This window comes from Poecile atricapillus, chromosome 3, assembly GCF_030490865.1.
Source record: "Poecile atricapillus isolate bPoeAtr1 chromosome 3, bPoeAtr1.hap1, whole genome shotgun sequence".
In the NCBI taxonomy this organism is placed as follows: domain Eukaryota; kingdom Metazoa; phylum Chordata; class Aves; order Passeriformes; family Paridae; genus Poecile; species Poecile atricapillus.
In genome coordinates this window covers 105086865-105101595 of record NC_081251.1, presented here as the reverse complement: position 1 = coordinate 105101595, position 14731 = coordinate 105086865, and the positions used below count along the sequence as shown (strand labels likewise).

The 14731-nt window shown below is 48.0% G+C and overlaps 1 protein-coding gene across 1 annotated transcript in view; it reads right to left on the bottom strand.

Annotated features, from left to right (window-relative positions):
- Positions 1-293: 293 nt before the first annotated feature.
- Positions 294-14731, bottom strand: part of TTBK1 (tau tubulin kinase 1) — a 107300-nt gene continuing 92862 nt past the window's right edge. The window contains exons 14-15 of the mRNA XM_058835961.1: positions 8017-9620; positions 294-7248 (exon numbers count right to left, since the gene is read on the bottom strand). Coding sequence (XP_058691944.1) covers positions 6822-7248; positions 8017-9620 — 2031 coding nt within the window. The 3' untranslated portion in view covers positions 294-6821. The remainder of the gene's footprint in view (positions 7249-8016; positions 9621-14731) is intronic.

The window sequence follows — 14731 nt, the reverse complement described above, 5'->3', positions numbered from 1 at the left end:
AAACCATGCCAAGTTCCTGGTTTGCTTTTGCACCACTTCCCATATATTTATGTTCAGGTCCAACATGTCTACAAATGTGGCATCTTAACTATGGCATCTAGACTTTGCAAAGAATTTTAAAAAAATTTGTTGTTGTTAAAAAAGCAGGCTTTTCACTCTGACAAGTGCTGTTTCGGGAGGGGATGGCTGAGCCTGCTGCCTGCAGTGTGGTTGTAAACAAGGTTCATGGTGAAGGAACATGTCTTGCAACACCAATAAATGGGAGAAGACACCAATGAAAAGGTAGACAGGCTTTTAATGGCATGATCCAGAATCCCCTTTTAATAACAAATCTAATGACAACTGTGTCTGATATGAACAAGAAATGGCATAATTGTTTATTTTTTTTTAAGATGTGATCTGAAATTAAGACAAATGCCAGGTGGGTCTGTACACAGACAGGGCTTCTGTGATGCATGCCAGATTTTATGGCCAAGAAATTTGCCATGCAGTTGAACCAGATTGTGGTTCCTCAGTCGGAGTCCTACATTCTGTTTGCAGTGTGTAAACATTCTCCAGCTGCTTTCCTAAAGAATGCAAAGAAGATATGTAGAGAGATTTAGCCTTGGGATTCAGTCACATTTCCAGGCAGGCAGTACCACGGAGCAGAAGTCCTGTCTCCAGAGTGTGCCAGAGGCGAAGGAAAATATCGGTGCGCCAGGTACAACGTCTGAGTGTAGAGTCACATGCTATTGTGTTAAAAGGAGATATATAAAATTATCTGTGTTTCCAGTTCCAATTCCTGTCTGGAGAAGAAGCAGCAGGTCCCATAGCACAGCAGTCCTACCGACACTGGTTTCACACAGGGGTACCCCCATGTCCTGCAGAGCTCATCCCACCCTCCGCAGGGAAGGTCCCAAGCCTGTGCCGTGCATTCCCAAGGAAACATCAGCCCCAGCCTCCTCCAGGGAACCTGTGCCAGAGCTCCCTGCACTCCAGGCAGGGCAATATGGGCCAAGCCAGAGGCAGAGCAGCCACTGAGGAGCACCATGCTGACACCAGTCCCTCAGTATCTTCGCCAAAGCAGACCTCTCACCCCTGAGGCCCCTCTGGTTCAGGAGCTAAGAGCAGGAGGAATTATTATCTTGGTCCCTGCCAGGAACCCAGCTCTGGATTTGCTTTGGTAGCTCCCTTCCTTCTTTCAGCACAGAGGGCATCAGTGTTTACTTTAAACCTGCTTTCCAGCCATCTGCAGCTCCAGAAATAAAAGGGATTAATGTTCCTCCTTATGAACCAGCACACTGGCCTGCATGGGGCAGGGCCTCAACCCCCTAGGCAGAAAGGGACTGACCTGGAGGGAACCTACAGTGACTTTGAAGACAAGATTTGCTGGAGGAGCTACATTAGGAATGAAGTGACAGGAGTATGGTGTATAAATCACTGTCATTTCACGGGATGCTGAGCCCACCTCAGCGTGCAGGCAGAGCCATTCCCTGGCCTCGCAAAGCTACCAACCCCAATGCTCATGAAGGTCTTAACATCAGCTGGCTCTGCTGCCACTGCCAGAATGGTCCCAGCCCCTTGGAATGCAGCACCTGCTGCTGCTGCTGCTGAAGAGCACAGCCACTGGGGGTTCTGCAGAGGACTGAGGGAGCCTACACACAGAGAGCAAAAGGGCTCCCACCCAGCAGCCCAGTTACAGGCACGTGCCACGTGAGGAAAGGGCCTGAACAGCAGCCCAAGCTCTCTTCCTCATGTGGAGGTGCAGGAGTAGCTGGCAAACAGGTGGAACCAAAGGTGCTTGCAAACTCTTAGGTGGTCCCCATGGGCTTTGTCAAACCAGCCTAGCACTGCTGGAGCACTGGCATGTTTCAGTTCAGCCAGAAGAAACTCATTTGATACCAAACTCAATACATCCACAATGGGACTTTTACTGTGTTCACAGGATTAATTTAACTGCAGGTGACTGATGTGTGGGGCAAAGCCTTAGGTGGGCATTGGTGTCTGTGCACATGGAATAGTGGTGGGATCATGCCATGTGCTGAGGGACCACTGATTTGCTACTGGAGCTGCCCAGGCTATCAAGTGACCATCTTCTTACATAGGATCTACAGTGAGAAAACACCTCTGTGTTGGAAAGGAGAAATGTGAAAGATTTTCTTGCCCCAACACAACCTGCTTTGGATCAAAATGTTTCACCACCAAACTCTCAGTGCTGTGTTAGCCAGGGGCAGCCACATGAACAGCAATGCTTCAGATCCATGCCCCACACAACTGCATGTCAGTCCAGCAGCTGTTGCAGGTCTTGTGGCAAGCAGGACAGCTATCAGCCACCCAGGCTGGTGTGTTTCAGCCCTGGTTCGTGTTCAGGCAGGTGGAGCCTCACAGCTGACATGCACTTTGGTAGAGTGGTACCCTGTTCTCCCATCCACATTCACTGCACACAGCAGTCAGCCCTGCACGCATCTGAAGTCACAGGTGAGACTTCTCTGAAGATAGCAGGATCCTTTTTAATCTTTAGTCACTATATATAATGGTCACTACTTATATTGTTATAATAATATATATTTTATAATATTCTTTACTTTAAAAAGGGCAAGCAAAGTCTCCTGCCTCTCACTGATTCCAAGCACAACTGACCTGGAGATACTTGCTACTGAAACACCTTTTGCACCAAGGCAAACAGAAGTGCCTGTGCTGCCAACCAGACAAACCAGTTAAGCAGCTCCATCCATCCGTGTGTTTGAGCCTCTCCACAGTGTCAGTCTGACTGGTGCCATCTGTCCTTTTTCTCCCTCTGCTCATATAATCCATTGCCACACTGGCTTAGCACTGAGGACTGCCTTTCAGATTCTCCACTTGGCACATCCCCCCTGTATCCACGTTTCTTTGCTGGCAGCTCCTGGCCAGCCAGTGGCCACTGGCTCCTTTTCACCAGCCAGGGTGCCATCTTGGCTGGCCTCTGCAGTAAGGACTCAGCATGACACCAGGCAGTCCCAAAGACTCTTGTAGTCCCAACACAGATGAACAAGACCTGCCTCTCCCTACCCATGCAGATGAACGCACAGATGAAGGAACAGGGGTGGCCTATCCCAGGAGTTCCCTCAAAACACACATGGGCACAATCCCCTGCAAGGACACAGTCACACAACCCCAGCAGTGCTGGAGCAGCCCTGTGCACCCTCAAGGCTTGCCAGAGCTTGCACGAGACTCACAGCAGAGAACAACAGGGTTTTGCCTCTCCTACCTTTCTGGGATGTGACAGCCCACCATATCCCATGATGCCAGACTAGAACCTCTGGCATTCCTCAACCATCTAATTTCTCCCTAACCTCACAGGCCTCATCCCGTCTTGTCCCCAGACATGTTCTCCTCTGTTTGCTCCAGCTATGGCAGGTGCCCTTTCAACTTTCCTGCAGGGCAGCAGCAGGAGAGGACCAGATGAAATTCTGTGTGTGCTGCTCCCCTGGACAGGAGCACCTCCATCCAGGAGGACATGACGTGGGGCACACCATGCTGTTGATGCACTCTCCTGCTGCCCTCCATGTCAGGGGCAGCTGGGAAGCAGGGCTGTGCAGGAGCAGGGAGTCTGGTAGCACAACCACGAGGAGAGATGACTCATGCTGGTCTCACATCTCTATGGACCCAGCTGCACCCTCAGCCCAGCCCTGTCAAACAACACTGTGAAGAGCTGTTATTTTTTGTGCTGCATCTTTCCCTTGCTTTCTGAAACCTGTGGGACCTGTCAGGTGGCTCTCCAGTATATACCAGCTTTGGCATGTAACCTGGTGGGACCAGGAATCTACTGCACCACAGAGAGAGATGGTACCTTGTGTCACCAAAATCTTGACTGCTTCTTGTGGTTGGGTCATGGTAGATAGACCTCTTAGATGAGAGCTCAGTTTCACAGAAACCTTTTAATAAGAAAAAGTCCCCATAGTCCTGTGAAAGACTTCACTGGATGGTTGCTTCACAATTAAAAGCTTGCCTGACTTTATCTGCTGTTCTTGTTTGCTTTGACTTCCCTGCTTTCACGTGCCAGAGGAAGACGACAGAACCACAGAACCATAGAATGGTTTGGGTTGGAAGGGACCTTAAAGATCATTCAGGCCCATTGCCATGGACAGGACACATTCCACTAGACCAGGATGCTCAGGGCCCTGTCCAACCCAGCCTTGTCTCTGCCCTGGAGCTTCCTTTCTGACATAGGGCTACAGAAAACTGTCCTTTAAACTTTTTCCTGAACAAATACACTGATTGTGCTTTATTTGCTTCCCATGATGAGGCAGGCTTGCTAACCCTATTAATAGCCCTGTAGTCCTCTTTCAAAGCTCTTTCAATGTAATTTTTGGCATGTGCATTAAGACCTGGATGGGCCATCTGGTAAAGGCTTCACAACCAAGTCTTACCATCTGAGCACTCTATAATGAATAGACCTCCAATAAATTATTAGGAGTCTCATTATGATTTCTATTTCTGGAAAGAATCTGTCTTTGAGTTTATTCTGTTTTCTAGTTTCTAAACCTGCAGCACATACTTAGGTTCTAGTCTGACCCACACTTCAAACTCAGAGAAAGTTATAGTGCCACCAGAAGAAGTGGTCACAGTCTCTGTGTGTCCTTCTTCTATTGTGTGACCAAATGGTGAACCAGTGGTGAAATGAACCAGATGAAAATCAAACTGATGAATCAGAGCAGTTTATGTCATATTGGATCAGCATTTCCAGCCACTTTATCAAACAGCTGCTGCAGTGTAAATGTGGTGGGACTGTGCAATGAAGTAGCTGGAACTTGGAGGGATGCTGCTTTTGATGGCAACATCAGCTCAGTCCATCAGACCACAGCCTGAGTTCCCCCTGAGTTCCCCCTGAGTTCCCAGTGCTGCTCTGCAAAGATGAGGGCGTATTTTCAGTCTAAGCTGTGTTGCTTACTTGGTCAGGGTGAACCACATCAATGGAAAACACTGAGCTAGGTGAAATAAATTCTTAGTGTTGACAACACTGAGTCTGTCATATGAGGAGGTAATTTCTGTCTCCTGTTTCTACACATTTCCCTGTTCAGGTGCAAGGAGTACCTTTTTCTCCCAGCCACCCTGTCACAGCTCTTATACTCCTTTCCAGGACTCCTGTAGATATGAGCAGCTTCAGGATTCCTTGAACTCGATGGCCATCAGTGTGACTGTTTGCATTCATGTTCAAATGAATCAAAGTTATTACTGTTCAGATTCCTCTGTAAGCTTTGTTGTCTGCAAATAGCAAATATTTGAAGGTAGTTGCAATTGCAGGAATGGGTGTACAGAGCAGTTGTATTTTTGTTCTACCTCATGCAAAGCCTCTTTTAGGCATGGCAATGGTACAGAAAGTATTTGGGTCTGGAGTGTTTTCTCCTGCAAGGCGTGGGGAAAATTTTGTCTACTGCAAGATTTCTTCAAGATCAGACAGGTATCAGTTCTCCTTGCTTCCATTTTCAAGCCTTCCTAATTAGTCTGGGGGCTAAACAGTTGGTTGATTTAGTTCTAGATGAGTGTTAAGCTTCTGCTCAGATAATATTACTTCAAGAGCACAGCCCTTGCTTTTATGTTCACATTGTTCATCCTCAACGTGGATGAACACGTGGCAGAGGTGAACACCAAGGAACACCAAGGTGAACACCTCTGCCACTCAACCCACTGTCCCCTCAGATAGAAATGCACATGGCCACGGCATGCCAGCAAACCTCTCATTGCAAAGCAGCAGGTTTTGGGTATACTACAGGATAATAATTTCCCACCCTGCCGTGTAGGGAACTTTCATCCACAGTGCCAAAATTCACAAACACCAAGAGCGTGACAATAAAACACAAGGAATTCAGGTGCAAGGGGCACCCAGGCTAAAGGCATCAAGTGACTATTCACATCTTCACGATGGAGCTGTGTTTGGTGGACTACAGGTCTGTGGCACCAACCACGCTCAGGCTGAGAGGAACCACCCTTGCCGGGGGATGTGGTGTCCACAGATCACAGTTTGGTATTTGTGACAGAAGTGGCTGCACTGTGCTCCCTTCTACATTAATTAGCAAGAGCTCTTGATTTCCTAGCAAGCTGCCAACACATCCCTACTTCCACCTAAATACTCACCACACAAACATCTGCTGAAACAGCAGCAGTGGCTGAGCAGCAGTGCTAGACAACCTCCTCTGTGGGACATACCGGAGCAGGTAGGAGTATCCAGCAAGACCTGCCTGTCTCCTAATTCCCACCTTTAGAGGCATCTCTGGAAAGAAGAGCCCTCTCCTCCCTACCCCTTCTCTTATCTCAGCACACAAGGATGTATCCATCCCTCTTTAATAAGCTAGTGGCAATCCCTTGCTAACACAGGTGGTGGGAGGTGAGCCAACACTCAGGGAGATGGTGGCGACCAAGGCTGGTGTTTTCCCAGCAAGGAGAAAGGAAGCAGCTGCCTGAAGGACAGGAGCCCTCCTCTTTAGCAGGCCTTGATCTTGTCACCTCTGCTCCTCTTTCCACAGCTGGAGTCGGTGTCGAGGACTGGTATTGCTAACAGAGACGGGAATCCCTGGGGAGGGAGGCAGGTCAGGCACTGGGCAGGCTGCCTGGGTCACGGTTTGGTGCTGTGCGTTAGCAAGCGTGAGCTGCGGGCTGGGTGTCTCCCTTGAAAAGGCTCCGTGGCTCAGAGGCTGCCAGGCCCGTGGGAGCTGATTGCGGTGTGGGGTGAGAGTGAGTGAAGCATTCAAGTACAGCTACTGCTATACACTCGTGGGTCCAGCATGGAAGGCTGTGCTGCAGCATCTCAAGTGTATACTATACGCAGAAGTTACCCAGTCTGCTGGGCTCGCAGAAGAAGGTCATTATCTGGCAGCTGCCTTATTTTCCAGGGACACCTGCTTTCCTTTGGTTGCTGGACTTTGAGTCTGGGTTTTTCCTCTTTGTCGTTTTTTGGCCACGCCAGGAGATGGCAGGGAATCTCCTGTAGGCCCCGGGGCCTGAGCTGAGGGCTGAGGTCGAGGGGAAGGAGGAACTCGCTGAGGAGCAGTCCCTGGTTTATGCTGTCGGCAGGGGGAAGGACTTTCCCTCCGAGGCAGCAGCTGGCTTCTGGGGGAAGTGCTGGGGTTCCTGGAAGGAAGGACAGGGCTCCGAGGGGATGCACCACTGGACCTCTGCGAGCTGCTCCGTGGAGGAAGAGAAGTGGAACTCGGTGACGAAGGAAGCCGACTTTGTACCTGTGTTGTTCGGCCCTCGTATGGGACACTTCCAGCTGGTCTCTGTGTCTGAAGCCTGCAGAGGAAGAAGAGAGGGAGGATGAAGGGGAATTTTGCAAGGGACTCTCGGGCTCCTGGCAGGATTGGCATGAATGTTGCCAGGCAATTACAAGGAGTGTCCAGCACTAGGATGGCAGAACCTACGCTGTGAACCAGATGGGGCACTAGTTTGAACACCATCCTGTAACTCAGTGCAGTTAACTGCACTGTTTTAAGTGTTGTTAAGCGTTTGCCTTGATCCTCCAGCACTCTGTCAGTCAACATGCAGGCATGGTATCTGGGACTCTTCTTAACATGCAGAATGGACGCAACAACCTCTTCCAAGGCAGGAGATACAATTTGGGAATGTGGGCATGAGTTGGATTGCACCAGTTGGCCTCTGATGGTAACTGTGATGGAAGATAAACCAACTGAAGCAATCCCAGCTGGCAGCCTCACTGCCCTTGCTCTAATTGCAATAGTCAGGCCAGGAGGCCAGGTCTCCCTGCAGAGTCATGGCTTTGCTTCAAAGCTGAGAGCTCAACACTGGGGGCATCTGCCATTATCAGACCAAGTGAAAGGGCTTGTAAAAGGAAAGGTCTCAAAGCAAGGGCAAGCAAGAGAGGCTTCAAAAAAAGAAGACAGAGAGGTATTTCACACACCTGCAGGCTGAAATGACCGTAGGAAACAAGGATGGACTATGCACTCAAGCAGAGTAAAGGAAGAAGTCATGGGAGGTGAGCAAAACCCTGGCTGTCTCCTCAACAAGCCTAGCTCTTTGCATTTCTCACCATTTTGGTCTTACCTGCAGGCAGCAGCTGCATCCTGTGGGGAGCTGCACAGCCCTGCCATTGCAGTGGCTACGGAGCTCTCTGACCTCGCCACCTCCAGCGGCGTTTTCACTGGCACGATGGGACGAGGAATTCTGCTCCTTGTGCTTACGGCTCTCTCGTCTCTTCCCAGCAGTGCAGCCTTCTTCTCTCCCTTCTGTGGGATGGAGTCATCAGAGTCATGGGTGTCCTCCTCAGAACCCGTGGCTGACAGGGTTTCGGAGGCTCGCCGCCGCTCGTCACTGGAGGATGCTGAGGAGGAGGCACCTGAGGCCAGCCGGAGGAGGCGGCTCTGTCTCTTCTCCATCACCAGGCGAGCCAGGTCAGGTTGCTTTGCCCTCTTATAAAGCCTTTCTTTGGCTGAGAGTGAAGTTGAAAGGTCTGAGCCAGTGTCCTCCTCAGAGAACAAAATGGGTATCCGACTTCTATACCTGGAGCCCAGCGGCCTCCTGGGGACCTGCTGTGGTGTCTCAAGGAGGGTCTCTGCTCGCTTCAGGTTTTCTGTCGCTGATGCCGCCTTCTCGAGGCCAGGCTCCTTTGTAGCCACCTTGTCAGGCTCTTCCAAATCCAGTGACAGCACCACTTTTCCGGAGAGCTCTGGCTTGTCCTCGGGAAGCTTTGGCATGCCGTTGGGAAGGGCTGGCTGCTCCCCCACAGTCTCTGAAGTGGTCTCGACATGATTGGCCGAAAGCGCGCAGCTCTCCGTCTCTGCCCCTTCCAGCCCGGAATGAATGCTTCCATTCTCCACCAGCACCAGGTTGTCCTCCAGCTCCTCCTCAATGATGACCTCCTCGAACTGCCCTGGGGGGCAGTACTCCTCATGCCGCATCAGCTGCCCGCTGGAAGACATCACATTCAGGTGTGTCTTCTCAGCAATGTGAACAAATGTGCGCTCGACTTTGGTAAACGGGGAGGAAGCTGTAGCCACTGCCACGGGAGGCTTTGGTTCAGATTTAAGGACTGAGGACAGGGTCCCTGGCTCAGACACGTCCAGCTGGCTCCCCATGGGCTGCGGCCGCTCGCTCTGCGGTGTCAGTGCAGCAAGAGTGCCCAGATCAACCTCTGGAGGTAAGTCTGCAGCCACTGGAGACTTTTTCAGATCACCTGGTGAAAACAGCACTAATGTTTTTGAGCCTTCCTCCAGCTCCAGGTCCCCATCAGCAGTGGATGCTCGACCCTTGGACCCCTTCTGGTCATCAGCCAGGAGTGTGGATGGTGCGCACTCCTGGCTGCGCTCTGTGCTCTTCTGACTTAGGTCGCTGCTGGAATCACTGTGCATGTCAATCTCATTGCCCTCCTCCTCTTCCTCTCCCTCATCCTGTTCATCTTCCTCCTCCTCATAGTCTTCCTCCTCTTCTTCCTCCTCCTCCTCCTCTTTTCCATTAATTTCCAGATAAGGTTCCAGAGGTTTGCAAGGAGCGGTCAAGACAATGTTTGAGAAATCAACCTTCTTTATTCGCTGGGATAACTTAGGCTTTTCCCAGTAGTTGCACATATCTTTTCTGAAGTCCTGGTAAGGCAAACTTAAAGGGACCGCCTTGGGCAGGCCATTCATTTCAAATGACTTCAGCATGTATGCCTGCAGGAAGACAAATGTGACAAAAGAGAGGGTGAGTTAGCATTCCGACATTTGACACAGAAGACATCAGGACCAACAGCAGCAGGAAGATTCCATGGATAGCATCTAATCCATCATGCTTCCAAAATGCATGCCTGAGCAGTCATCACTCTATTGTTTGATTCATACAAACCTTAGAAAGGAGAGATTCACAGATACTTATCAATGAAGGAAAAAAAAATGTTCCAAAGAAGTTCCTTTGTTGGCAGTCTTTAACCTGGACCTAATAGAGCCATTTTCAGGCAACTCCTCAAGATTTTTCATATTTCTCAATCTTCTTCAGCATTTACATTTTTATTTCAGTATTTATATATTTACATAATCACTTCTTCCTTACTGGAACCACTTAGCAACTCTCTTTTATGCCCAGGCCACAGTGAACTCAAGGAGCACTACTGAGATACATACATTTCCCAATCACTTTCCATTACCATCCACCATTGTCCCTGGGGCAGTAACACTTCTGGTGCTAATGTGTTCTCCTGGTGCACCTTCCATCCCCCCTTCTGCTCCCATATCCCTGTAGCAACCCCTCATTCTGTCTCTTAGAGGCTTCTGCTTCCACTAAAATCATCAGCAAGTCATGAAAGCTAGCACATAAGATGTCATTATCAGAGCCTGGGGTGTCCAACCCGGAGAAGTGAAGGGCAGACAGGACATGTGGTGGGGGCACTGTTTCTCCAGCAGCAGCCTGTGGCAGTAGCAGACTGTGAAATGATTGCAAATGATCCTACAGGAAAACAGGAGCTTGCACACACTTGGCCAAACAAGACCAATATAAATAGGAAATGCCTGTCAAGCATGGCCTAATTAACAATCAGTTGCAAATGAAAATCACATCAGCACCACTCTGCAGAACGGATTTAAAACCAAATCATTTACAGCACACTTCTGTTAGGGCTTGCAAACTGTAACCTCTCCATAAAATCAACCGGTCAATAATGCATCACATGTTACCCTTGAAAAGTCCTAATCATGAACAGCAGTGCTCCAAACATCTGCGTTTTCCAGTGGCATTCAACAGCGCCAGAGGATATTTAGGCTACACAACTAAACATGCACCCACTTAACCATGTGAGCTCCAGAGCTGCTAACAGCTAACACATTCACCTGGCCATGGGAATAGATTGTTTTCTCTCTGCTGGGGACAAAAAGCCCTCAGTGGCTTTTCAGTGCAATGGCACAATTAAATATTGTGCTGAAAATCTTCATGTGGTGAGCCTGAAAAATGTAATATTTTTATGCTCCTGTACAACAGAGACATTTCAAATAGGTTGGTGGGCAGCATCAAGCTGTTCTGCGTGGTGGTAAGTTGTTATCCAGTTACTATTTCTTTTTATATCTTATAAATTAAAATACATGCTGGTTTTGGCAGTACCTCTGGAATTCAAAGTTGCTTCTCTTCTTCCATTAAAGCTGAATCCTGGCCCTGAAGATGGCCCTGTATTAGCCTGGTTTGGGCTTTCAGTGACCCACTCTACCTTTTGTATCAGGATGGCAGACGTGGAACTTGGATGGCTAAGAGGCACTTACCACCCTTTGCAAAGGAAATTACCCACATGGCTTCTTCCCTCAGGCATTTCTTGGAAATTAATTAATTCAGCAGCCTAGGATTGGATGATGCATGTTGGCTGGGTTTGTTTTTCCCAAGAAATACAACCACAGTGCTATTCCTAGAATCCTAAACAAAGAGATGCACTTCTTCAGTGGGAAGAACCTGACCAACATCTTGCCTTGTGTTGAGCCTCCCACTGGAAAGAGTTCCACAATCCCAACAACAGTTCCTCTGCTGCTCTACCTCACACCGTTTTCTAAATGCTGTGCTTGATGATGCAGATGGACAATTGCTGTTTTTCCTTGTATAGTGAAATATGCATCTGTGTAGACCTTCAAATCTCTTCCCAGCCCTTGGCTTGTGTCATCTCCTCTGCTCTGTGGTCAAGGTAAGCTGAATCTAGCCCTGCAGAACACATCCTATATAGGCCAGAGATATGGTTTCTGCGCCCTGCAGTCTGCCCCACCAGCAGCCCTGTCTCCAGAAAACCCCCTTTCCTCAATAGCTTTTCCCTTGCAAGACATCAAAAGTTCTTCTGAGATGAGGTTGTACTAAGCAATAATGTATGACATGGAGCTGGACAGCAGGGTGTTGCTGTAGGAAAAACAGTAGTTATTTATTTCTTTATTTCTTGTGCTCTGGTGCCCCTCTGCTACCATTAAGTCATGCTGTAGTTAACTTTCTAACCCCCATGTACTTCCACCTCTATAAATTCCTTGCAGCATTTAGTAAATGGACTGCCTTTCTGTCTGTCATTTCAATTTCTCTATGTATGTTCTACTTCCCTGTATGGACATTGCACCCTAAGCACAACAGTGACTGCTTTGCTTCTACCTACCTTTGGGAGACTTGGAATGCTTAACACATTCCCGTAAAGCAGCCCGAGACAGTTGCTGCTTTGCCACTGTACATGCACCATGGAGAAAGTCCAAAGAACACAAATATCCAACTACAAGAAATTCTGCTGAACAAGGTGTTCCCAGTTTAAGCCCCTCACTAGAGAAACTTGGGTCCTGTCTTGACAGTCTTTTATACTACATAACACTCAGCTGCTCTAGGACTATTCCTCAAAGGCCAGAGAAGAACTTTTCTGCTCTGCTGTACGAATGGGGAGGAACTGAGGGAAGATGTCAGAAGATCACAAGTGGAGAGGCTTAGCCTGTATCTTAAAACTGTAGAATGAAAAAGATGTAAGGAATCTCTGAAGATCTTTGCTCCAACCACCCCTCAAAGCAGGAACAAATCTGCCTGTGCTGGGCCATATCCAGCTGAGTTTTTAGTACTCCAGGGATGGAAATCTCACAACCTGTTTGGGATCTTGTCCTCGTGATGAAAAAGGTGGGGGGGGTTAGGATCTAATTTCTGTATCTACCTTCCCTTTAGGGCAACTTTGGTCCATTACATCTCATCCTTTCATTGTGCACCTCTGAGAAGAGTATGGCATCTCCCTCCATCAGGCAGTTCAAGGAAGAAATAGGATGCCACAGTCAATCCTGCTTTTAAGGCAGAACAAACCCAGATCTCTCAGCCTCTCCTCATGTCATATGTTTGTAGTTCCTGGTGATCCTGGCAGCTCTATGTCAGGTTTACTCTCCTGTGAGCAGGAACTATGCCATGAGCTAAGGCAGCCACATTTTCCTGCCTGTTTGGCCTCATATGTCCATTCCACTGATTCTTGACTGGTTGGTCACTAGTCCAGGAATGCCTATGGCATTACATGTGTCTGAGCACGTGCTCCCCACGAAGTCTGCACATTTCACCTCTTTAACACTCTGTCTCTTAATGAAACTTGTCTTAGATTATTATCTAAGGTTGACTTGCTTGTGAGTGCTGCCCAAACAAACATTTTAGGACATTACCTACTTTATGCTCAAACCTAGAAACTCCTAGATGGAACTCTGCAGAGTTTTGCAACAGAAGGCAACTGGGTTGCCAGAGATAGAAATAAAATCTGAAAGAATGTGGGACAGGTCAGGGTCTGCAAAACTTATGAACCTATTAAAAACATCAATACCACTGTCTTCTTCCAAGTTTATGAATGTAAAGGAATGCCCCCTACCAACAGTAGCACTTATGAGGACTGTGTGATGACAGATTTGGAAAAAAGAGGCATCACTTGCATTATAATTCATCAGTGTAGGCAATAAACAAACCAACAGTGGTGTTTCATCATGGATTGTTAATAGTTTTTTGCTAACAATGCAACTTCAACTTCTGCAGCTCCAAACACTGTCAAGATGGTGGCACTGCCAGAGAGTTGCTCATACTTGGATGACTGCCCTACACATAAAGGACATGCTTTGCATAATTCCTCTCCTTGACCATGTTTTCATTTCATTATTGCTTTATCTCTTAATGGACTACTGAGGAAAGGAAAATCATGGGCATGATGTAAGTGCACATGAATGTATTAGAATTCTTAATAAGTGAACTGAGATTGTTCCAACAACTCTGTCCCATACACCCAGCTGACCTTATTCACATAGAATGGGGATTCAGTGGGCATGGGTCTCATTGTAATCTATGGCAAAAGGGGCCAGGAGGGGTGGAGACACCACTGGAGTTGGGCTCCCACTCTTTCAGTGATACCAAAATGAGGTTTTCTGATCTTGAAGAAGATTGGTCTGCCTGTGAAACAGGCAGAACAGATAAAGAGAGGATAGAGTATGATCCTGAGGAGACTTCTCAGCTCCCAGATGCAGTTCAGTGACACTGAACTACGGCAGGCACTGCTCAGGAACCTCCAGTGATCTGTCTGTCTGGGACATCTCAGTGGAATTATGAAACAACAGTTCAGCACACTGCCTCTCCCACAGGAAATTCAGAGTGGCAATGGCTCACATCTCACAGCCATGATGGTTCAAGACTGGTCCAAGGAGGAAGAAATCTGATGGACATTTCACATTCCATAATATCCCCAAGTTAATGGTCTTGTCAAATGCTCCAAGGGATTATATTACCAGATGGACGTTCAGGTCTCGCTTCAAATCCTATGCTGCAGTTAATTCAAGCTTTTGGGTGGACACACACTATTACTCAAAGCACTGCGTGTTCATCTCCCTCAGTCTCCCAGCTCACCAGCTCTTGGGAAATATTATTTATGGATTTCACCAAAACTTGGGAGATCATGTGAAAAAAACCACACAAATCTGACTTCAGGAACTAAGAAAAATATATTTTGAAGTGGCACAAGAACAATACAATCACATGGAACTGCAACATCCCTGAGCCACCATTATTATTTTTGACTAATAGGGAAATGATTGATATGATTTATCATCATCCCCAGGATATGTGTACTAATATACCATATGGAATGCATATTCCAAGGGTGTGGGGAGTGCCACAATGTGGTGTCTGGTGTTTTTTGACTAACAATGACACCAGGCCTGACATGATTTGTCCAGAGCTAAGCAGACCCTCCTGGGGCACACCAAGTGGCTCAGCAGTGACAGAACATGGTCTGCTGAGGGACGGTGATGCCAACATGCATTGGGATTATTGGCACTTTGTCACC